The sequence below is a fragment of the Gymnoscopelus microlampas genome (assembly GCF_963454915.1).
Source record: "Gymnoscopelus microlampas genome assembly, chromosome: 16".
NCBI classification, from domain to species: Eukaryota; Metazoa; Chordata; class Actinopteri; order Myctophiformes; family Myctophidae; genus Gymnoscopelus; species Gymnoscopelus microlampas.
Genome location: NC_139953.1, coordinates 18,712,989 through 18,738,756, shown reverse-complemented (window position 1 = coordinate 18,738,756; position 25,768 = coordinate 18,712,989). Strand labels below are relative to the sequence as shown.

The window sequence follows — 25,768 nt, the reverse complement described above, 5'->3', positions numbered from 1 at the left end:
TCTCCCTGCTCTTCTATTGAGACATTTAGATCGTGTCAAAGGTCATGTCTCACCTAGACACAGGATCTGACACACATTCTGACCTGATGGTCAAGATTCAATTGATCCCCTGAGCAAACAGGCAGGCTCTATTATTAGCTCAATGGTAAAAATGTCAGCAGTTGCGCAGGAAACCAGGTTGAAATCCTTGGTAGAAGATTTCTAGCTTGTGATCAGAAAACATACTTTCATTTTGGGATACTAATGTTATCCTATCAGGACAGAGACCTCCACAATGACCATTTATTAGCTTCAATTTATAGTTTTTCATTTCAAATTTGTATATATCATTTAGGCGACAATTGTGGAAAAATGTATGTGATTAAAGAGCTCCAGTGACCACTCACTGTACTTTTCATATAAATATTCACAAAAGGGTTTGGATGAAAGCTCAGAGTTCCCCAACACAATAATAAAACATTGAAATATGAACATGAGTCAATACCAAGATATGCACCAGTGTCTAAAAGGTAACTTTAAGCTCTGATTACACTAATTTAGCTGTGACTCAGGAAGGGTTATCATACCAAAATATGATCTACAGATTACAGACATGGATCTTTTCCAAAATTATAAGTAACCGTCACCTCGAGTGGTAACAACATCTGGTCTGGCCCAAAGAGGACTAATTGTGGTATTGAACAAAATAGGACGGGACAGTGCCAAAATGTTGCGATCAGGGAATTTTGTTTTTCTTCTGTTGGCAGATTTTGCAGACCAGAGTTCAACCTTGACCTTAGCATACATGCCATCAATGAGAAATAGACCCTCATGGCAGCCATACTGGCATGAAATAGTTCAGGTCTACAAATGCTACTAATTAACATTCATTCAGGAATCAGGTCAAACAGAGGCAGGGTGCTGCTGTTTGTGCATGTTGGCTCACTGGGAAGGCTCTGCCTCTGCCTCATAGAACAGAGCTTTAATTAGTATAATTAGTACCACCTGTGATGGAAGTCAGGGAAGTAACATTATACTGCTATTTCATTTCAATATGGCTGCTGTACCTATCGGATATCCTGATACTGTTTACCAATGTAAACATGTTATGTACCTGATGCATCTTAACAGTACTGCAGTTATTTGAAGCACCACAATGAGGCAGCAGTTTCCTGGAATTCCCCTTGAAATGATGGTGGACACAAGGTAACCTAGAGAACACTGGGAAGGGCAACATTTCTTTTTTAAAATATTTTTTTATTCTATATTTGATTTTCTACATTTATTCTACACCCCCGACCAAACACACGCACACACACACACACACACACACACACACACACACACACACACACACACACACACACACACACACACACACACACACACACACACACAAGTAAGACGCGCGAACGCTGGAAGCGAACGCAGCTCGAAAATATTGTGTATTTACGGACTTTGTGTGTGTGTGTGTGTGTGTGTGTGTGTGTTTGTGTTTTGACTGTAGCTGCACTCTGGCGCCCTCTGTCGGCCGCACCCAGGCAGTGCACTGCACACAGACACACAGACACACACACACACACACACACACACACACACACACACACACACACACACACACACACACACACACACACACACACACAAGCCGAGCAGACTTTCATAGTAAGCTCCACGCCTCCTTCCGCGTTGGCAATAAATAAATACATAAATAATTTGTTTTTGTTTTACATTTAAGGCCCAATATTTCTACAAATTGCAACAAAACTTGTGATATTCAGTCAGTTCGGGCATAAACAAGAAGTTAAAGGGTAAATTGTAGGTCTGATAATGATGTAGCCTACCGTGCGTGTTAAAATCATACTTATTCTTTATTTTGTTTTTTTAATTTTAGAAAAAACTGCCAATTTAACATTGACGTGCCCACTGTAACCTGTATCCTGGACACAACAGCGAGAAAAGGTACTGTAAGTAAAACAACAGGTGAGCGAGTTTACTGTTGTAGCTTTTTGTTTACAATTGGCAGAATAGATGTGTGTCTAGCACCGTATTTGATATGATGTGTACTGGAGATCATCTCGGGCTGTTTCCAGTGCAATTTAAACCCTGATAATGATAAAAGTCCAGTCCTCTAATGTAAGACAACCTCACTTTGTTCAGATGTCACATCTTTACAAATGATTTTGGGCAATACAGTAAGTGTCTTCCAAAGTTTATGAGCTGCTAGGCCTACTTTAAGTAATACTGTGTAACATTCATTTAGTCTTTTTTGGCGACACCTCCATTGTCATTACAGCGTTCGCCTATCAGAAGTACTGCTGTTTGTCAGAAACTGTATTTGTAGCACTAATATACTGTACATACATTTCCACAAATAGTTGTAATATTGCAATAGTGTTCAGAGAAGAAAATAAAGGGAAAGGAAAATACAAATATTTCACCAATAGGTGGAGATATTGCAACATATCATCCACTTAAAAAGTGTGTCACTTGATTTTGCAAACATGATCATCATAACCTTGTTTTTCTAAAAGTTATCTTCGGTTATATTAATAATTTAGAAGAAAGATCCAAGGCAATTTTCGTGTAACAAAGTTAAGATCATGTTCCTCACTCGTATTGGGATACAGTATAGACCTGTTAGTTAGTAGCTGCTTTTAGCTAAATTAGTTATTTATTACTAGACCATACCCGGTCGGCGCAGCCGTGGGGGGATATACGCACATGATCTGGCAACCCGGGAGGCAGTTTGTCCCATAGCTGGGCAGCCGCAGCTATGGGACGACATTCTTTGACACAAAAACGCTAATAAGAAGCTGAGATTTGATGAAATTGAAAAACGGGCTTCACAGTTAAGTTCAGATGGTAATGGTCAATGGCTGTGTGCAAAATCAGAGCAATTGGTCCAGCCAGTGGGGAGAACCGGGTAGCTTCACCACCACCACTACAAACGCACGCACAGAGGTTACTAGAATTATAGTAGGATTATAGTAGGATAGTAGGATAGTAGGATAGTAGGAAGTAGGATAGTAGGATAGTAGGATGTAAAATATGGTAATATTAGATATCACCATCTACAGTACAGTAGGTGTGTACACAGAACTGTGTAGCATGATAATACCCCATGTCGAGTGAATCAGGATTTTATATTTTGGCTAATTGGCTTATGAAATTGTGAAACTTGGCAATTAATTGAAACTCATTTGGTCAGCTGTGGCACCTTGCCCTAATCTCTTTTTGATTAATAATCAGGATTACAACATTAAGTAAAAGTGCATGTGTGCTCTCTTCTCTTTTTAAAACATAGACTTTGTTGTTAATATTATTACAGTCCATGAGTTTTCAAATCTCACTTGACTATAATTGTGCTCATAGTGGCAACATTAAAGTCATAGTTAATCATAAACCTTGGAGGACATTATATGACTCATACATTTTTTTCCATGGAATGAGAGGGCAATAATTTCGCTAGTCATATTTCTGTTTGCATCACTTTGCATTTTAGTCAATTTAAATTGACTGTATCACACAATACAGACACCTTATTCTTTTGAAAAAATAGAGCTGGTTAATGTCCACACAGGGTACAGTTGGTGGGGGTCACATTACAGTCTCGTCAAGTACTGTACCACTACATGATTTGCGTATGTCACACACATCCATACAGCAGTAGTAGTAAATGCCCACAGTGTATTTACAGCAAGGGTACATACAGTTGGTGGGTCTCAATACGCATGCTGTACCACCATAGAGATTAGTACAGGATATTTCACACTTTTTTACTTAAAAAAATACTCATACTCCGGCATGGATATGTTTTTCAAAGTCTTGTTTGCTAAAGTTTTTAAAATGATAAAGTATATAACTTTTTTTATCGACGTGATCTGGCTATTGACGTTTTTATCTGAATTCATTATTTCATTGTAATGTCTGGCTTGGACTTTAGCCTTCAAGGACAAGGATTCACGATGAGCATTAATGTTCAATTAACAATGATTTTTCTTTCTTTTTGTGTGGCAGTTTTACTGCTTTTTATCCCAATGTATTTGTTATGTCAATTCACCACATACTGCTTATGGACTGGTTAGTCCATTGGCCATTTTCTTTCTTATTTAAAGACCTTCTCTTGCTTTTAGCTCAGTCTTAGGTTGCCCTATGTTTTGTCTAGTCCACTCAATGGATTTAATTTAATTAATTTTAATGCCCTATTACAGCATTTTACTCTCTTTAAAAAAAAATATATAGTTAGTGTGTGTGCACCGGTGTGACAGGACATTCATCAAACTCTGACTTTGTATTCAAAGACCCAATTTACATTGACGGCATCTCTGCAAGCTGGCCTGGTCAGGAAGGAGGATTTGTTTATCAAATTAGTCATTCTCCTTCAGGAGTTCACAGACCAGCTGTCAAGGCACACATATAATACAAGGCCTTGACCCACCTCAACCACTACACGACTGTGGTATGGTATACCATTGGGTGGTATGCCGCAGCTAAATGGGGAGACCAGATATTGTAATCATCTCTATCTGTTGCTTCTGCTCTGTGAGTGAGAAACTATTAGTGATTCAATTCAGTCTCATTAATGTAAATGGTTAAACAGGTCTCAAAACCATACTTTTAGCTATCAATAATTGCCAACAAAGCAGACTCTCCCAATATAACAAAGTAATGATAATATTTTTACAATATAGAAGTATAGTGTACTGTAACCACATCTCATTAGAGTAGAAATAATACTCAGCAAAGAAATAACCTGTTACTTGCATTACTGAACATAGAGATTCCAGGTTGAAAGTTGTTTAAGTGGAGCCAATGTGATCCATAATATTGCAATGGAGTGTTCAGTTGCTAAATATATACACTAAAATATATGTATACCTTGCTGGTCTTTTTCATATTGCCTTTTGTATGCATGTTGTTGCATTGTTTTCTCAACATTATGGTGATTACATTCATGCAACATGACTAAATGGGTAATATTTTATGTTATGTCACTATGCAAAGCATTGTGGGTACATTTGTGGGGTGGGCCATATTTTATTATGCTGTACTCCTTATCCATCATCAAAGAGCCACATATTTTGCTTTTCTTCTCTCTGTTACATCATTTGTTTAGCAGCTAGTCCAAGATTAAACGCTTAAACTTGTTGAACAAAAAGCTAAACAATGAAAACATGAATCAGTGAGTGTCCATCATGGGCCCAAAGCTTTCAAAAATCTGACTCTGGTGGCTGTCGTGTTCTAGCAGCATCACAGCAGTATTACAGCAGTATTATAGGTCTTAGCCAGTGGTTCTCAACCTTTTCTGGATCAAGGCCCACTTAAAAATCTCGATAGTGGTCTTAAGTGGTCAGATGGGTGGGCCGCGTGCATTTTCAGAGCATGTTTATATGTATGACCAGTCAATCGATTGTGAATTAATTCATGTTCTATTATCATTAAACTGTTTGTGTTTTGCCAATTATTTGGGGGCCCACTTGCAATATCCTCACGGCCCACCGGTGGGCCCCAGCCCACAGGTTGAGAACCACTGGTCTAAGCAAAAAAGTCCACTAGTTGTGCAAGAAACTCAGCTTTATTGTATTTACATTCTACACGACTATTGAGGGAGAGTCCATCTTGAGAGCAGCAAAAACGGTTACATTGTGAGGCTTTCATATCAGTTCCCAGTCACATCACTCTGTTTAACCAATGCCCTGCTACTTTACACTGGGGAGCATTAGGGACAATTAAGATGATACACTTTTCTCTGTCCACATACAGGTGTATATGCCATTACTGTTTACAATATTATTGTAGCTGAAATGGACATTAGCTGTTCAATATTCTTGAACATTCTCAGTTGTGTTTAGAACAACAGCATTTTATTACATGTTTCATCTTGACTTGCAGCCATTTAGAATGGTTTCCGCAGCCTCAATTTTCACATAACAAACCTGACTAACAAATGAATTACCGTAGTAGCCAAACTAATTATGTTACACTGCAAAATCCTGAAGGTTAATTCGACTCTAAGAGTGTAAAATGTCGATTTTAATTCCACTGTGTGGACGAGCAATCTCTGTGAAATCAATTTCAGATTGAGATCATCATGACCACTTAACTCATTCTTAAAACTGACATCCTATAGTAACATCATTTCAGTTGAACATAAACCTATCTTTACACCAGTCATCTACACGTTGGCCATAGCAACCATCATTGGATCAGTCCAATAATAGACAAATCCACAGATCAGTTCTTCTGGTTGTAGAGTTGCATACTGTATGTGAGTCTCAGAGCTCCTTATTTGGAGTGGACAGAACTGACACTGAAATACAGAAATAACCAAGAGGCTATTTAGATTTTAAATCGGCAGGGTTTTCAAATACACGCACGCACATACGCGCACACACACTGATATATTATGAAAATTATGATAGCATCCCTTTTAAATCATTCTTTTATGGACACTTGCAAAACAGCCAATAATGAAAGTAAATACAGTACTGACCTCAGTTTTCATCTCCCTTTTGTAGTGGTGGTCAACTGTTTCATGCTGTCACTTTTTCCTTTTAATGGTGCCTGAAAAATGACATGAATCAAATGAACCACTTAAACCCTCTATTCTTAATGAAACGGACCTGAGTTACTGTACAACTGTACTTGGTCTTGCTGTCGTTTCTTTCTACACCAAATCTCTTTTTGGTGAATGTTCCCCCCAAGAATAGGGGCGAGTTTGGGGTTCAAGTGATTAACCCAGGGGTTCCCTATAAGGTCTTACACCTTGGGGGCGTGACAAATAAACAATACTAAAATCCATCTGTGAATATTAATATAGTTGATGCCTCATTCATACAGTTTGACGCCTTTATTCACTGTGAAAAGTGTACTCTTGACACAAATAACTGTTCAAAAAAATATATTTTCGTTTGAATTATCACAAAAGAAAAAGCGCACCTGGTGTGTAAAGACCTTCATGTTGTTTTAAAAAAAGAGTGGGCAGCTCCCTTCCATTTCCCTTTCCTTTTTGTAATCTATTGTTTATCTTAATCATTTATTTACGTCTACCTAATCTTGCATTTATATTGCTTATTTATTAGGCTATTTATTTAACCCAGACTTTTGTTCTGTAAAGCCTGTCAAATGTATTAGTATTTTGTACCGTAGCTTCATTAACACAAGTTCCTAAACACTCAGTTTAGGAAGGAACCAGGTCCAAGTTTGTAAAATACCCAGATTTGTTAAATACAGGGACTAATGAATCCTCTCACCAAATCATTTTCTCCCCTTTTGTGTGAGTTCTGCCTAGGGTTGGCATTTGAAATATTGTTCTTGAATCCTGTTTCGATTCGGGGTGTCTCAATAACTACATATTGTCTAATAACTCAATATTGTCATGCAATACTAGAATACTGATCCATGGCTTACCTTAGACATTATGAGCTTGAAAAGTTCTTCCCGGACCTGATCAGTAACACAAATGGAATGCTTATTGTTATCAAAGGGGATTGACGGGTACATATTTAAATATATGGATTAAGGAGTGATAAAAACAGACTAATGAATATTGCAAATTGACTTACCCTTTGCTCCGCAAAACACCCTGTTATCAAAATGAAGAAGCCCTGGATAGAAACATATAGACATTAACAACAGACAAATAATTCCATATTCCTGCTTGAAAATTGTAAATTGTTGGAAAATACCTGAAAACTGTTGAGGATGGTGAAACCGTAATTAAGAAAGACTGCCCAGGGATAGGTTGGGATGTCAAATATAAGCATTAAGAAGCCCAGGAACCATGTCACCCCAAAGAGGGGGGTTAGGATGACCACCACCTTCAGGATACCCTTTGCCGTGTCCTTGTCCTTGTCACTGCCGTCAGAAACGGTGTTCTTCGTCAGCGTTAGGATGACCACGCCCATGCAGAACATGTTGGTCATAACAACGATTCCCATAGGGAGGATAAAAGCATGCAAGGAGCCTTTTAAGAGCGTGTCGTAGGTGAGCCAGCAGCCTTTATGGTAGGGCTTCTTGGTGTACCTGTAATACACGTAGGTGACACCCACGATGACGGCGGGACAGACGTAGCCCACAATGCTGGATAAGAACATGAACACCCTCTTCCTGAGTGGACTGAAGACGAAGATGAGCTGGTGGACGAGCATGGTGCTCAGGCACAGCGTCCAGCAGAACATGGCCAGGAAGAAGAAGTGTTTGCACACCGCCAGGACCAGGCACACGGTGTCACCGAGGCTACCGGGGTCAATGGAAGCCAGAAAGCTGCAGAGGGCCAAGAACAGGCAGATGGAGATGTTGACCATGGCCGTGTGGCGGAAAAGCGAAAGGTTGGACTTGACCACGGCCGACCACACCAACGCCTCAATGATGAGGAAGACTAGCAGGGAGCAGATGGACACACCCAGGCCTATGAAAGTGATCTCCTTCTCGAACGGGAGCACGACAGGGTTCTTGGACATGAGAAAAGAAAATGAGGTAAGGTGGTTGCACTGGCAGAGCGTGAAGTTGTCCATGCCTGTTTTCAAGCTGCAACCTTCGCCTGACCATTCTTCGGTGGTGGTGTTCCAGAACACACAGTGAGCTTTAGCTTCGGTATCGGTAGTCAGCTCCGCGGGGAAGGCCAGTGTAATGTTTATGGATGAGCCTGTGCTGTTCGCCACCGTAGCTGATACCAAAAGGCTGGACATTTCCGAGGCACGGATATGTTCAGAGTTTCTGTCGGGGAGTTTTGGGACAAGGTTTTTCATCGCCATGGTTTTGATGATTCCAGAACTCTTGTCCAGGTTGACGCCAACGCCAAACACTGTGCGGTTGCAGTCTGAGCTACTGTTTGCCCGGCAGATTTTGAGCTCTACATTTTCTGTGTTGTGACCCTCACTGTTGTTGACCTTGATATTTTTAACTAGATCTTCCACAGACGTAAGGTACTTTGTTGACATTCCGTGTTCAATGGACTTGTTAACCTTGTCCCATGACTGGTTAAGCATATTGCTTGCTGCACCGAGAAAGCCCTAAAACAAAGAGCAAAATTAATTCTACATTACTGTTACAATACATTCATTCTATAAATGCCTATCAATTGGCCTAATGTACACAATTTACAGTATGTGGAGGCCATGTGGAATTAATAATTGTAATCAAATGTAACGGCAGCCTCACATCAAAGAGACTTTCGTCCAAAATGATGTTTTCCGATGCAATGGCTATGGAATCGAGAATAGTGATGGATGCACCCAGGTCAGCCATGGTGTCAGTGGGTGTACTGGCTTCAGACTTGGTGCTGTTCAACAGACCAGAGAAGATAACCAGAGCTACCTCATTTGTAGCCCCAAGTCCCTTCAGAAAGTTCTAGAAATATACAACAAAAGATACGTTAATGATAGCCTTTGAAAATAGTGTCTACCATAATCACAATATGATTGTTAAGCTTATTGGTAATGGGTTCTACTGATGAGTGTACTGTGAAAAATTAAGTATTTTTGCTATCAGACTAATAAACTCTCTAAATAATTTGTATGAAATTAACAGTGTTTTTCACGCTAGACCTACAAGCACTTTTGGAGACCCTTTTACAATTTTAAACAATTGTTTCTTTTATCCCAGAAAACGACGCCATCCAAATGGTTAATGGGTAAAATGGGTAAAAGTAATGCACATATTGTGATGCCATACTTACCTCAGCTGCTATCTTTGCTTTGTTCAGCTCTTCATTGACACAGTTGGAGTAAACCGCCTTCCATTGACCACCTTCACATGTCCGCTCCCTGTAGCCAACTCTGCCCTGAGGGCATGTTCGATTGATGACAGTGCTTCCATCTGGGGCTTTTGGCCAAGCTATATTCTCCTCCTCGATTTCCTTACAAAATTTACTACCCGCTACATGATTAAATCAATCAAAAGTCACATTATGCATTGAGAAGATGGCCCGAAAAAGCATTTTTTAATCGTTAATTGTGACTGGCTATTTTTTCAATCTAATATAGTATAATGAATAATTCTTCTGCACTACATTATCAAAGGTGTAATGACATTCAGATCTACCGTAAATCACTGGAATATCCACAGTTCCATTCTTGACTTGGTTCTGCAGGTTCTTAAAAAAGATACTGAAAGTTTGCGCTGTTTCTCTTTCCTTGCAGTCAATCTCTTGCTCGACATCGTAGTAGCTGATGTTCCCGTCACCTTAACATGAAGTTACATTGACTGAAATATCTTTCAATACATCTTTAATTTCTAAGTGCAAAGTCCAGTCCCTACATAATGTTTGTATAGGGGCTGTCAGTTTAATAGGAAAGCTGAGAGGGAGACATCGTCTGAGAAGCATTTTCAGGAGATTCTAGGATTGCTGTCCCAGAATGTGAATCTGGGGGAATTTGGTTGTGGAAAGAGGAAAGTGCAACACATCCACCAAAGATAGCAGATCGTCAAGCTCGCTTGTAGATCGGCTCAATAATGAATGCCCTATTTTATACTTTGTCGTATGACAGTGTCTTCCGACGTCAGCCTTATCCCTAAAACACCTGCGCTACCTGTTACATTATGCGTAGGTGTGGTTTGGGCGTTACATTAATAAAACCAATCAGTGTGCCAGATGCCATTGCCTCTATGACCAGGCTGCGCAAGCCGTTATCCCCAGTGCAATCTTACACTCTCTCTCCCTCTCTGCCCATGGAAGAGGCAGTCCGACCTTGCCTTGGAATACATTTATATTTGATACATCGGATTATCACTCACACATTGCTGGTTATTGAGAACTTTAAATCACAGCAATTGCTTGTGTTCTGGATTAATTTAACTGAATGGTCTGTGTGGTTATAGCAAACGCAGATCAAACAACATTTTATTTGCCTTTATAAACGTAACTGGTAATTGCTGATAACACAATTTATTAACCCAAGGAATTAACGGTCACACTTTTGTGGATTACAGTAAAATTGTAATGACAATCACAAGTGTTGCCCTGAAAACTGAGGCGCTTGGACACTATACCCAACGTTTGCATCATACGCTCTAGCCTTTGATTGCCTTTAAATAAAACCATATTTGATAGACATAATTATCACCCACATGTTACTGATTATAGAGAATGTTATATTATTGTAATCCGTTCTTTATTTCCTGCGCAATGGATTAATATAACTGAAGTGTGTATTTTGGAGCGAACAGCACCGCGCAGCACAAATCATTGTGTTTGAATAGACTATCATCTTGTATAAACACAATTGACACAATGAATTCACACTCTCACTTCTGCTGATAATTAGAATCACAGAGATTCGTTGAGAATTAGGAGAGAGGGAGAATGTTGTGCGCCCGGCCCGACTCCCAACGGCGGCTCTACAAATCAGATTTGGCATAGCGGGTGGTTTTAGAATCCGCTATGCACTTTCCCATACGTGTGTGGGCAAGATAGCAATTTTAGGGATAGCGCAACAACACGCCCATGGCCACACCTCCAGGCGCAAATATTGGAGTCGGCATAATGTATAGCAGGTAGCGTGGCCGTAATATACCGTTTGGGGACAGCGCCTTGTGCGTAATTAACGGGTAGCGGTTAGTGCCAAGGGATAGCGCAGGGTGGAAAATAGGGCCCAGGGTCTTTTTTCCATTTACTGAAAAGTAACGATTTGGGACATACAGTACAATACAGTTCCACACGACAGCGAATATATGTCCCAACATAAACCTAGAGCATAGGGCTTGCTCAACTTACTTCTAGTTGGCTTTATAGGGCCTTTTTCCTCCTCTCTGTAGGACCATGTGGTCACCAGTTCTTCTGTGATGTTCTGGATGTTCTGGATGGCAGCAGTAACTTTAACTTTCCTACCCTCTTTACAGTCCACTGTCAGAGGGTCAGTGGTCATGGTGATGGTGTCAGGCAGGAGTGCCACCATCAGCTTTGCCTTGGCTGTATGTCTGACTGAGCCACTGGTGAAGCCACACTCGTATGTACCTGTGGAGAACATTTTAGTTTTACACCAGTTAAGAACAGATGAGACCCAGCTAATGTAGACAGCAGAGCAACTTGTAATTCTTGGCACCGTGACAACATATACTGTAGGTTCCCAATGTGTAAAAAAACAAGGCAACCAATAAAATCTTTGGGATTATACAGTACTAGAGGTTGGGGCCGCTAAGCTGCGCCCTTTAGAAGGAGCCCGCCCGCCAATTTTAATATAGGAGGATACATATGTCATCTTTGTTGTTCCCCAGGACCGTCACAATCTTGACTATTTTCACTCGAGGTAGGCATTATGCCTGGCTCTCCCAGATACTTGCCTGCCCAGGTCCCTGTCACTCTTTTGAGTGTGAGCTCAACACAAGACTGAGTCTTTGTAGAGCAGTCATCCATGCTCTCAACAACGCTGCCTAGGTTGAGTTCAAACCGACTGTCCATCCGGGCCAGGTTCCAGCCAGAGCTGTCTGTTGCCTCTCCAAAAGAACAATTCAACGTAGCGTCTTCTTCATACAACACTGTGTCAATTGGGTAGTCAATACAGACCATTCCTGTTTTGGGGGATGGGTGTTAGTATAAACGTGTGTCATTTGTTCTTGTTAGGTTTAATCTGTAACTGTAATTGTAAAAGTACTTCAGTCAGACAACTCACATGATTTACTGAGAATGAATGAGAGTATACATTTTGGCATTTTGGCATCTATTTGTCACTCCCTGCATACACCTTAAACTAAGCCTAGCAAATGAGAGGAATGCAGGAATTGTGGTAGGAATGGTTGAGAGAAGCTTGAGACTGAGCAAGAGCATTTCACAGCTTAACCACTTGAGTCCTATTTTTTTGAAAAAGCCACGATGCAACGCGTTGTGAGCTTGAACATCTGCCATTTTTTAATCCTTTTTTTGTGTGTGAATATATAAAATGTAAATATGATATATACAGTATGTAAATGTATTCACCAGGTTGAAAGTGGCTAAATAGACTTCCTTATCACAGAGGGATGTGTTGCAGGGAGAAGAGTTTCATGTGAGTTGTCATCATGAACTAGATTCTTTAATCAAAAAATATATGCTTGTTGTTAGGCTCAGAACTGAAATTAGATTTTAAATTAAAAAAATGAAGATTGTTTGTATTTTGACACTGTAAAAGCTCAATTTGTTTCTTGAAATAGTGATTGTGGGCTTTGGTTGTGCAGGATACAGCATAACCAAAGCCCCTGTGTTCCTTGCTCTATGCTGAAGTGAACCTGGCCTGTGTCAGTTGTAGGGGGGGAAAATGACGCCAACTTGCCAAGAAAAGTTTCGTAAAACGAAACTGTGCCATACTGTATCTATGTTAATAATGCCATACTGTATGTCCTAGCGTGCAGTCTATCACTTGTTAGAGGTAGGTTATTTCGATTCAGATCCAAGCAAAAAAATGTAACAATTTATTTACATACCTAAAGTGTCAACAAGAATAATGGCAGCCAGACTGGTTTCCAGCTCAGTCACTGCCGTCTGAAGTCTCAAAGTCTCAAAAAAGACACTGAATTCGGCCTCAAAGTCAGCAATGCTGGGGTCCGAGCTTATAAGCACAGGGTAGAGGACAGAGGCCATAAGTTATACAGTTCCAGAGAAACGTAAATGTACATTTTAAAATGTGTGATTTGTAATTGCAGTTGGTTTCACAGCAGGGGAAATGTATTTATATTTGTCATTGGTCCATTTAATCACTTAAACCCCATTTGTGGAGTCCCTCAGGGCTCTATACTGGTGACTTTATTGTGTTCACTCAACACTAAATATCTTTCTGAAAATAGTAGATCGACAAGCTCACCTGCTATTTTCTGCGAAAGGTTTCCGTAGAATTTGGATGCTGGGGTTTAAGTGGTTAACTCCAGTAGACTGTTCACAGTGAGCTTGCATAACTTTTTATTATAGTAGCTTCTACATTAGCTTCCACATTCAGTCACTAAATATTATTAAAGGACAACTTCACCCATTTTCAACCTATCTTCATGTAATTGTTCCTCCCTAATGGTCATTATAATATGGTACCATTTTTGTCTAGGGTCTGTGTCTCAGAGGAGGGCTGTGGACAGTTCAGGAACCCGCCAGTGATATCATCATCGGTAGGCAGGTTTGGTCATTTCAAACAAGTTTTCTTTTTCTTTTTTTTATTAATGTGAGAACAACGGCTTCTATTATAGCATGTTAACTTTCCAGGAATAGAAAGCCTGCAGTTTGTACTAGCTTGGATTCCCCAGTGATGATGTCACTGTCGCAGGTTTCTGAACTGTCCACAGCCCTCCTCTGAGACACTGAGAAACTGAGTGAGTAGACAAAAGTGGTACCATATTATAATAAGTGAGGACCAATCATTATATATGAAGATGGGTTGAAAATGGGTGAAGTGGTCCTTTAATGTTATGGCAATGTATATCAGTTTGTAGTGTTGATGTCAATGGCATGTGGAAAAACATTAAAAAAATTACATCGGTGGTACAGAAAAAGACAATATGTGAAATTATAAACTATACATAATACAAATGGGTTCAGGGTTTAAACAGTAACACTGCCTGTGACAATCCAACCTTTGTGAACATCCTGTTGGTAACCGCCGTTGTCATGGGAAACAACATTAACGATCAGAGAAGCAGCTGTTGGCTAGCTTGCTAAAAAAGCCAGAAAAGTTTAATCCAAATGCCAGTTCAGGTTCTTTTCAGTCAGCTTTTGAGCATATCCTTCCTGAAATGGCTGGGTGTAAGCCTACTGGATGTCGACAAAGGTTATCATGTCTCCTAGCAACAACCATCTATAAACAAATGATAACATTTAAATGAGTAAAGTACACCTCTACTGAGTAAAGTACCTCCATTTTGTAATATTCACACCCTCCAACCCATTCAGTGTTTTCAAGCCGTCTTCAAGCTTAAAGAAAAATAAGGGGTTTGGGACACAAACATAACATACAAGATAAACTGTAATACAGAGGTCATGTATGTTGGACAAAGGAAGTAGGGGAATCAAAAATGTAATTATTGAAATTGGAGTGCATCTCAGTGAGAGTGGAATGGAACTTACCTTCTGTTTTACTGTCTGTTCAGTCGCTTCAGATTTTGAGACTGTCCCATTGATGCGGACTATGTTGATAAAAACAATAATTCATCATGATTAAACACACACACACACACACACACACACACACACACACAAATAAAAACAAGCAGTCTGAAGGACGGCAACATTTTTCTGAGAGGATGTCCATTGTCCACAATAGAGTAGCCTAAAGGCTGATCTTGGGATTAAAGCAGGGGTCTTCAACGTTTTCAGGCCAAGGACCCCCTAGCTGAGAGAGAGATGAAGCAGGGACCCCCTCTATATTGTATAAGAATTGTGTTTCAGATTTAACTTTTTTTTGTTTACTTTGTCTGCCCTTTTTTCCCTCTACACCAAACACCTCTTTGCCAAAAAATAGCAGATCTACAAGCTCACAACGAGCTTGTAGATCTGCTATTTTTTGGCTAAAGTTCTCCTCAGAAAAGGGATGCTAGGGTTCAAGTGGTTAATGTAACGCGGACCACGGTTCGGTGCCCCCCGGGAGCGTTTTGTCAACGGGGGGTGGGGGCCTTCTGCGCGGAGCCTGCTTCTAAATGTAGCTGTTTTTCGCCGTTTTTTTCTTTTTCTTCACGCCGTTACATATTTATTTTACATATATATTGAGTGCCGTGGTGTGTTATAAAAGGAACATTTATACCCAGCGATAAAAGGACATCAAGCCCTGCCTGCAGATCTGTAGATGACATCCCCATAATCAAACATGGAAAGGATGGTCATTTGTACAAGAGTTATTTTAGCAGATGAAGTATAGGAAACTTGATGTTTTATTTGGCCTGGTCAGGGATCATATGTGATAGGCTATAGGTCATGTAATGGAAGGGGGCGTAGTTAGTTAGTTAGTTCATTTTTTACTGCCAGCCATTTTGGAGAAGCCAGTAAGACTATATTTGAGAAGCCATACTCCCCAGTTCTGTTGTGCACTTTGCTTGTACTGTACACAGTACATACTCCCAAGTGAACAGAACGGACGGCAGTGGCACATGGCAGGAGATGGCACGCCACTTCTGAGGCATGACAGAGCTGCCCGTACTTATTTCCTCATCCATAGAATAGTCCCCACTCCTTGGGGTGTTTTTTGTCACTGTATATATACCTGTATATGCACTACGTGAAATTTGTCCTCTGCATTTACCCATCCTATAACAACTAGGAGCAGTGAGCAGCCATTCTATGGTGCTCGGGGAGCAATTAGGGGTTAAGAGTCTTGCTCAGGGACACACATCAACACATTGCTGGCCTGGAATCGTACCTGGGACAACCAGGTCCATGCAATACAAGCTGATCTACTGTACCTGTACATGACACTAATGTATATCTGTGTGTGTGTTGTAAATATACTAGAGTTTGGGCCGCTACGCGGCAGTCCGACAGATATGCCCATATATGGAGGTCTCTGTATCTGTCAGTTCTTGTCCCTTTAATGCCCATATATGGTGATCCCTGATGTCATCAGTATATCCCCATATATGGGCATTCCCCTTTTGTGCCCATATATGGAGCTAACTGAATTGTGATCAACGTGTCGTGATTAGTCAAATATCATTTCGCTCAGAAGAGCAAATGAGTTTCCTGTTCTCAACTTTGACCGGGAGGAAATTGACTCTGTAGCATTCGAAGATTGTCTTGAGAGACTACATACCTTTGACCTTGGCAATGCAGATTGAAGTGGGGATGTGGGAAATGTTTGCATAGCAAGTTGAGCCATTGCAACAGCCGTAGTCGTAGCACACCTCATTAGTCCAGCTGTACCCTTCTGTGCAGTTGCATTCTGTCTCACTTCCAGTAAGTAGGCATTCTAAATAGAAACATCCATCACAGCCTTCACCAAACAGCCTTAACCACTTACAACTTAGCGTCCCAGTTATAGACAGACATTTTCAAAACTACAAAAACAAAACAAAAAACAATACTTTAAAAGAAAATGTCACAAAAAATGGCAACAAATGAAAAAATAGCAAAATTAACAGATCTACAGAGACACATTGTGAGCTTGTAGACGGGTAATTTGCCCTATTTTCTTTTAAATGGGGCTCAAGTGGTTAAAAGTAAAATTTGTCATAATGATCTTTATGTTCCCTTTGGTCATTTAAGCCTTGTCTTAAAGCCTTATAGTGCAACATTTTAATCACATAGCTTGACAATCCAATGTATAAAGGTTTCATTGAGACATAACTGTAATGATATCAACCTACGTACATGTTCATGTGCCAGCCTTGCTTGTTGCGCAAAGCATTAATTGATCTTTTGAGGAACGCAAAGATTTAAAAATATTTGCATTTGAGGTGAAGTCAAGGACTTGTCTCCACCAGAGTCATGCACTCGCATTGGGTGCATTCATTTAAAGACACATTGCCCAATACCCTCCTGGTCACATGATGGGCAAAGTATGGCAAAGGCAGAGTGTGTTGCAATAAGTGGGCCATTTTTCCCAACCAACTTCTGCATAACCACAGCTCCAAGACTACCCCACCTAAGTGTAGCCATTGTAAATTTGAAATGAATCAATATTGAGCAACTACATGGTCTATTTTTCACTTAATGTCATCAGAAACCATTTTATGATAACACAGACCAGAGGGGCTTCAGAGGCAGGAAACTGCCTCGCATTTCTCTCTTCAACTGTCACTGTCCATCTTTCGTTTCCATGGACGGCACTATCCAAATGAAATCATTCTATTTTAGCTATGAGAAATAGCCAAAGTTAACCTGACTCCGCCAGATGGGGGCGGAAGCCAAAGTTGGTTGGGGGGAAAAAGAGGACACAATCGAGTGCATAAAAACTCTGGTAAAACAAGCCCACCTCTGTTTACAACTTAAACTCCTCCTCTGCCATGTGACCTTTTGTTTTGATTGTGCACCCATTGATGGACGGTATGATGTTGCAATATACGATGACTCCCCGCACAATTCCATTCATTTTAATGTTAAAATCATGAGTTGAGCGGAGCGCATTGTAGGCCCTATCGCATTTTCTAAATTCTATTTTAAAACGTATATTCTTTTCACTTTTTGTATATTTTGACCGGGCCTTCTGCTCGCCTCACCACAGTCGGTTGACTCTTTTAAGAGAGGACCTTTTTAACAAAGCATTTATTTTTTTGCTACATTGGTTTTACCTCTAGGCTTTATGCCCTCATGTTTTAAATGTTTTGTTTCAGTTTCTTAGATCTTTTTAGTGGTGTGATGTTTTTTTTTTTTTAATGCAATTGCTTATTGTAGCACTTTGAGATTTACACAAATGTAAAATGCATTATAAATAAAATCCATTATTATTACTGTGATTAAATTAGAATGTATTTGAAATTACAATATATATAAACAGCAACACAATACCTGCCACCAGTTCAGTCTTTATGATGTTGATTTGATTCCCGTTCACATTGTATGGACCATTCAGTGTTGTTAACAAGGTGGATTCATCCAAGGTGACATTGCTCTGTATCATGAGTTCAGCAATGTAGGTGTCTAAAACAAGAGCATGAATCAGCACAAACATTGTAATCATGTGCTTGGCTATTACACAATTTAAATGCACAATATCAACTTTTATAAGAGACTGTGCAGTCAAATCACTGAAGACATCATGTTACAGTATGATGCATTTACATTATGCATCATAGTACATTTATGTCATGGTGACACAAGACCTTGCTCTGGATAAGAAAAGATTTTCTAAAATAGAGATTTTGAAGTTAATGTTGTATATTCACTCACCCGTTGCAAAGATCTGCATTGAGAAAGAGATAAATCAATCAGCCAGTTAAATTACCGGTGACGATTTTAAGACCAATGCATACAGTATCACCACTAAATGGAATACATTTACAGTACATTACATTTTTAAATGTTGAATTACTGATTCAAACTCAAACCCCACTCAACTCATTTGTGCAGAATCTTAAAATGTATAGGCACATGCAAACTCACTCTTTTATTTTGTAAATAAATTAATACAATTCTATTGAAATAAAAAAAATCTCATATACAGACACATGGAAATAAGCAATATAATCTATGTCCTTAAATCATATTATGTCCAGCTAATCTAATCTCTTCAGAACTGTTATTGGGTATCTGCCGTCCTGTCAACCAAGAACATTCTCATTCATAAGGATTATTATTATTAACTACCAATTGCACTTCACACTTAGAGAAAACACATATATAGTAGTGATACCATCCATAGAAGATACCACACAGTTATCTCAAACTTCAATCACGTCTCATAGAGGATAATGTGCATTTATACACTCTAAACGTAAAATAAACACTTTAAACCATTGGTTCCCAAACATTTTTTAGCTGAGACTCAAAACACTTTAAGCACAATTTAATTGTAAAAATAGCCGATCTACAAGGTCGGCGCCTGACAACGCCTCACACAACGTGCCTCACCCTTTAAAAAAATACATACATATTGTACAAATACTTTTGAAAAATGTTTTTGATGTTTCTAAAGTTTTTGAAAATGTTCATCTAGAAAATATGTACATTTTTGAAAATCTTTTTGAAATAATGGATTTTTTAAAATCTTTTTTAAATACTGCATTTTTCTTTTAGGATATTTACTCGCGACACATGAAAATATGTCGGCGACCCAAAAATGGGTCCCGACCCATTGCTTGGGAAACAACATTGACAACTGTCAATGAAAAGATGCAGGACTGAGATGCGTTGTTACCTGATGGGAGATGAATGTGACTCCTGTCAGGATCACTAGTGCTCTGAACCACATTGTCAACCTGGAAGATTGACAATATATTAATATAGCTAGACAATGGAAGTGAAAGGAATATAGACTCACATTTTAACAATTTATATATGTCCAGAATAAAGGAGAGCATGATACAAGGACACCAATATTATAGGTGCAGTAAGGTTAAATTCACAAAATCTGTCATGATACAATAAGCATGTCAGAAGCATGTACTCTATGGGCACAAGTAGCAGCGTCTCCGCCATATATGGCGGCTGCCAATTATAGCAGAGAAAGCACAATACTTTGCTAGCTTTTTTGCATCCACGCCACCCGTCAGTGCATGGCTTCAAACAAGTTTACAAAATGTAAACACAATTATGGATACAGGAAGCATCTTCTCCTCCAAATAGAACGACTGCCTATAATGCAGGAGATTGAGCAGTATTTTGCAAGCTGCTTTGCTTTACACTTGGACAACCTCAAGCCCCTAACCAAATTTAAAAGCAATGAGCTGACACATATTAGCCTAGATGTGTAATGGCTTGTACTAATGGTTGGTATTTTACTTGTATAGTAAGGAAGGCCTCTAAACTTGAGTCAAAAGCACAGCCAACTTCCAATAGGAAAACCTCTCTGCTGTTCTCGCCAGCTCATACAGGATACAACTCATACAGGATACAATTGCACTTACAAGCGAAATTAGAAGTGATGAAACCAAAGAAAATGTGCAGACACAATTGGAACTGGAACATTAATCTATACAATCTACATAGATGCTGAAAAATGACCTCTCTCCTGAAAATTGGTAAAAGTAAAATGTACTATAATGTACTACTACCTGCAAATGTATTTTCTTTCTTCGGACGGGGAGACCTCTGTTATTGAACTCTATAACAATTATTACTTGGAATTAATATAGAGCTTTACCTAGAAATTCTTTTTAGTTTTGTTTGTTTTTACCAAAACATAACTTGTTGTTATTCCTGTTACTGTAAAAGAGCTTAGATGGGACCATCTACTGTGTGCCCATAACTCTGTGCAGACAACATTAGACCACAATGTCATCCTTTGATATGATCTCTTGTGTGCTCTCTTCCCCTTTCAAAACATAGACTTTAGTTGTGAACATTATTACAGTCCATGAGTTTTCCAGTAACTAACTTGACTACAGTAATTGACAATGGTGCTCATTGTGGCAACATTAAAGTCATAGTTAATCATAAACCTTGGAGGACAGTCCCATGGAATGAGAGGGCAATAATTTAGCTAGTCATACTTCAGTTTCCATTACTTTGCATACATCGTCATAATGTATGAATTTAAAGGGAGTCTATTACACAATATTGCACTTACAACCTTGCACCTTATTCTCTTGATAAAATAGGGCTGGCTAATGTCCACATAGGGTAGAGTTGGTGGAGGCCACAATACAGTCTCCTCAAGTATTGTACCACAACAGGATTAGTATTAGTACTGTATGACACACGCATGCACGCACGCACGCACGCACACAGGTTTGACACAAGTCAAACATGTTAATAATTGCAAACACTCATATTAATTATTTACTATAAGCATCATAAGATTTAAAAGAAGTAAACATTTCAACTGATATCCACTTAATTTTACTCCTTCTCATGCCCATTCACTGCACCTTGACGACTTCCTAATTCAGAGTATTCACATATTTAGAAACACTGCATGGACATCAAAATTATAATAAAATGGCCGCTATTCCATCTTGTAACAGGTTTTGCCTTACAAAGGTGCATAAATGCTGTCAAAACCAAGACTTTTTTGGGGGGTCAGTGGTACCATGTTTAGTTAGTAACAAGATCTAATCATCATTCAACAACAGTGTCGTTATCAACTCTTGTCCTGGGATGGAAGATACTGTTAGTTTTATATTCTGACTGGCATTCAGTTGTTGTCCCAGATGTAGTATCCAATTTGATGGCTAGAATAGCAAACCAGCACAGTGGTTTGGGAATCACTTGACCAGTGTGCAGGGCCCTATGTACTAACAGAGCACTTGGCAAAAGGGCATGTGGCATCAAGTTGTGGCATTTTAATAACCAAAATCTATGTAAGGTCTTTGCAAATTGATTCACATACTGTAATAATCCATTTAATTTAGGTTTTGGGTTTGACCGAGTTTGCAAAATATTTGTATTCAATAAGCCAAATAAATCTCAAAAATGTAATCTCTTCACCCTGTATCTGAAATCTGCTACTTATCTTGTAATTTGGAAATTATTGTGTTTTTCTGGAAGGCTGAAAGAGTATTACAAGTGCACTTGCTTGCCCCGAGAAATTGTTTTCTGTCCACAATCTATCCAAAACATTCAATAAGTGGATTCACATTTAATTCATAATTTCCAATATAATTTCCAAACCACAACTTTAGTTTCGGTGCATGTGTTCTGATTACTATTACAATGATACAAATTTGAGATGTAGTAAGTGCATCCCTACCGTGGTTCAGAAAACTATCTATGGGGAAGTATCTTACCCAGATAATCTCATTTAAAGAACACCAAGTCAAGCTATTATATGAAGAAACACTCTTACCGTGGGTGTAGATGCTGCAAACAGGCGTGTTATTATCAAGCAAAGTTTGGTAGTACTACATAACTACCATCAGAAGTAGAGAAGTAGAGTCAGGACTGCAAGTGCGTGGGCACATCTGTCAGTAGAGAGCCACTGAGAGAGACTGTGTGTGTGTGTGTGTGTGTGTGTGTGTGTGTGTGTGTGTGTGTGTGTGTGTGTGTGTGTGTGTGTGTGTGTGTGTGTGTGTGTGTGTGTGTGTGTGTGTGTGTGTGTGTGTGTGTGTGTGTGTGTGTGTGTGTGTGTGTGTGTGTGTGTGTGTGTGTGTGTGTGTGTGTGTGTGGTGTTTGCTTCTGGATATTTTGTAAACTTTGACTTTGTACTCAATGCCAAATTTGCATTGATGGCATCTCTGCTTGCTGGCCTGGTCGGGAAGGAGGATTTGTTTATCAAATGAGTCGTTCTCCTTCAGGAGTTCACAGACCAGCTGTCAAGGCACACATATAATACAAGGCCTTGACCCACCTCAACCAGTACACCATAACTGGGCACCAAGATTTCTTATTGTTATTTTTAAGAGGGAAGAGATGGAATGGCATTTAACCCATTTAGAACTGAGGCTGAGGTCTAAAAACGCCTTCTAAACCCTGACCTAAGTTTTCTGAAAAACTTCAAATGTATGTTGCTATATACTGTACATAGCAACAGGAACCCCAAAAGGGGTTCCCGTCCTGAAAGGTATTATTACAAATAGGGGTTCCCACCCAAAATGGGTTAAATAGTACGCATATTTGATCCCTGGGAGAAAAAAAAATTGCTTAGAGGATTCATTGTTTTAGCTGACTTCAATGCTGTAAATCATTCACCCTCTGATTCATCAACGGTATAACATTATTGTATTTACTGTACATCTAACCCCAGAGAGTCACAATTGACTAATAACACAACAGTACATTTTTGTACATGCAGTACTCTACATACAGTACGTTTATTCATGTTGTATAGTCACAGGCATTGCAATACACGTTACAGAAGATCAAATATCAAAGTACAGTAATATAATGAAAACTAGAAAAAGTGCTCTTCCGAGCACAGTTCTCCAATGTGAAAATAGGCCAATGTGAAAAGGGTGCCATTTCTTCTTAGGCCTTGCACGGCAATCGGACACTGCATTCATGATTTGAGGCATTTTGTTCAAACATTTTTCAAAATGATTTTTCTAAACTAGACCTGCTGGTGGCGCTATAACAGGCCAATGTTAAAAGGGTGGCATTTGCTCCTCAACATAGTGTGAATGTGCTAGCAAAGTTTCACCGCAATCGGAGCTGCGTTCATGATTTGCGGCATTTTGTTCAAAACAAAGGCACTACTGCAAACTTTAGATGTCAATCTTAGCCAATCAGGATGGAATATGAAAGATCAAACACATCCGTCTTGATCACATGACTATAAAGATCATGTGTACCGATTTGCGTGAATTTGGATAAAATCGGAAGGAGTAATATAAAAAAAAATGTTTTACATAAGTCGGCCTCCTGGTGGCGCTATAAAAGGCAGATGCAGGGCCTTGACCTCTAGGGAGTGCGCTTACAAAGTTTTACACAGATCGGTGCAGTTATAGGTAAAAACACAAATCAGCCTGTTATAGCGCCACCATGAGGCCGATTTGAACATTTTCAAGTGGCATTTCTTCCTCGGCATAGTGGAAATAAAATATGCGTGCAAAATTTCAAGGAAATTGCATGCTGTGTTCATGATTTGAGGCATTTTGTTCAAAACGGAGCACTCCTGCAAACTTTGGAAGCCATTTTAAGCCAATCAGGATGGAATATGAAAAATCTGAAAGACGTATTTCGTTTAATAACTATAGATATACTGTGTACCAATGTGCGGGATTTTTGGACAAAATCTGAAGGAGTACTGTCAAAAAATATGTTTTGCACAAATCGGCCTCCTGGTGGCGCAATAAAAGGCCCATGTGAAAAATTTGGGGCAGAGGTTCTGCTGTGGTATCCAGGGAGTGTGTGTGCACAGTTTGACTGCGAGCAAGCCAACGGAGCCAGAGATTAGCTGTACACAGACAGAATGACGGACGGACGGACGGACGGACGGACGGACGGACGGGGCAAAACATACATATGAATAGAAAATATAAAAGTAGCCCTATTTTATATTTTGTTGTATGACAGTGTCACACAAAAGTAGCGAAAATAGCCAATGTTGTGAGCTTGTAGATCTTCTGAAAATCTTTGAAGTTGGCTGGTTAAGAAATTATTGAAGCCAAGTTACATTTTAGTCAAAAATGCTCCCTCCTTTACACAGGCGATTGAAGCCAAGCTGCTTTTCAATGTCTTCAAACCAACCTTCTTGTTCTTAAAGTAGTCCTAAATGCATAGAAAACTAATATAATGCTATTTTCAAGGACATGCTCATTGTCAACATTTTCTTTAACCACTTTCAATCCATGTCATTATAGGCAAAACATTTAAATGTAGGGGGCAGGTGCAAATGTATTCCCTGTGGTAACCCAGGCTGTGGTATCCTAACGTTTGGTGGCTGTAGGCCTATTTATACATTGTAGCATGATCTGTTGGGAGAAGCAGGACAATAGGATGTTTGATGCACAGCCTATGCAAATCATTCAACAACCCTATAAATCCTTCAACATCCGTTGTGTACAAATGCTACACAAATACAGTAGCAACAGGCAGAATAGGAGTGCTATGTTGTTGTTGTGACTTTCTTTGTCTGCTTCGGCCAACTTCAGCTCAAGTATAAGCTGACGTTCAGCTTTTACTTGGTACAGTATATTCTCTAAAGTTATCACTTTATCACTTAACCAAAGGATGTCATGATCGCCCATTCAGACAGTGAAAACCACCATTGCTTTCACATCTTATTTTAGGCTGCTAATTAGAACAATACATGCACAGAATAAGTCAATAATTTGTATATGAATAATAAAGATACAGTCTGACTACGTACCTGGGGAGGAAAGCGAACATCAGGTTGTTTAATTCAGTTGATCACCTCAACAGATAGTTCAAAACATTGAATCCCTGTCCGAGAGGATCAGATTAGGATTTTGGGCAATCTTGTGATCATAGCATTATATCAGCAAACTGTCAATAAGAAACATACTAAGATTATACTGTATACCCTAGGAACTAGGGTATCACTAAGACTGGGTTCGACCTTGTATGCCCCTGTTGTGGTTACCAGACAACACTGTATTGTCTAATCTTCAACAAACATGTTTTGTCTACTCTGGACCACCCTTCAGAGGAGCAGATGCATGTCTTGACCATTGTCTTATACAGTACCCACCCCAAAGCCCCTAATTCCTTGTATACACAGGGTCTAATAACAGAGTGAACTGTACAACTGAAGAGGCTTCCAGACTGCCACGTTAATTAGCAGTAACAGTGGTGGGAGAAATACTTTACTTTACATCTTTTTACATTAGGCAACAGTGATATGCA

At 39.5% G+C, this 25,768-nt stretch overlaps 1 protein-coding gene across 1 annotated transcript; it reads right to left on the bottom strand.

The window, feature by feature from the left end:
* Positions 1-5,594: 5,594 nt before the first annotated feature.
* adgrf3b (adhesion G protein-coupled receptor F3b) lies at positions 5,595-22,448 on the bottom strand. Its single transcript, XM_084082318.1, has 18 exons — positions 22,311-22,448; positions 19,722-19,782; positions 18,755-18,767; positions 18,374-18,505; positions 16,680-16,835; positions 15,005-15,063; positions 14,793-14,851; positions 13,381-13,505; positions 12,265-12,492; positions 11,699-11,938; positions 10,027-10,167; positions 9,662-9,861; positions 9,145-9,333; positions 7,671-8,996; positions 7,548-7,589; positions 7,393-7,428; positions 6,476-6,546; positions 5,595-6,292 (listed from the first exon to the last, which is right to left on the bottom strand). Exons 2-17 carry the CDS (start codon positions 19,773-19,775, stop codon positions 6,484-6,486), a joined length of 3,063 nt encoding a protein of 1,020 aa, XP_083938444.1. The 5' UTR covers positions 19,776-19,782; positions 22,311-22,448; the 3' UTR covers positions 5,595-6,292; positions 6,476-6,483.
* Between the last annotated feature and the right edge of the window lie 3,320 nt (positions 22,449-25,768).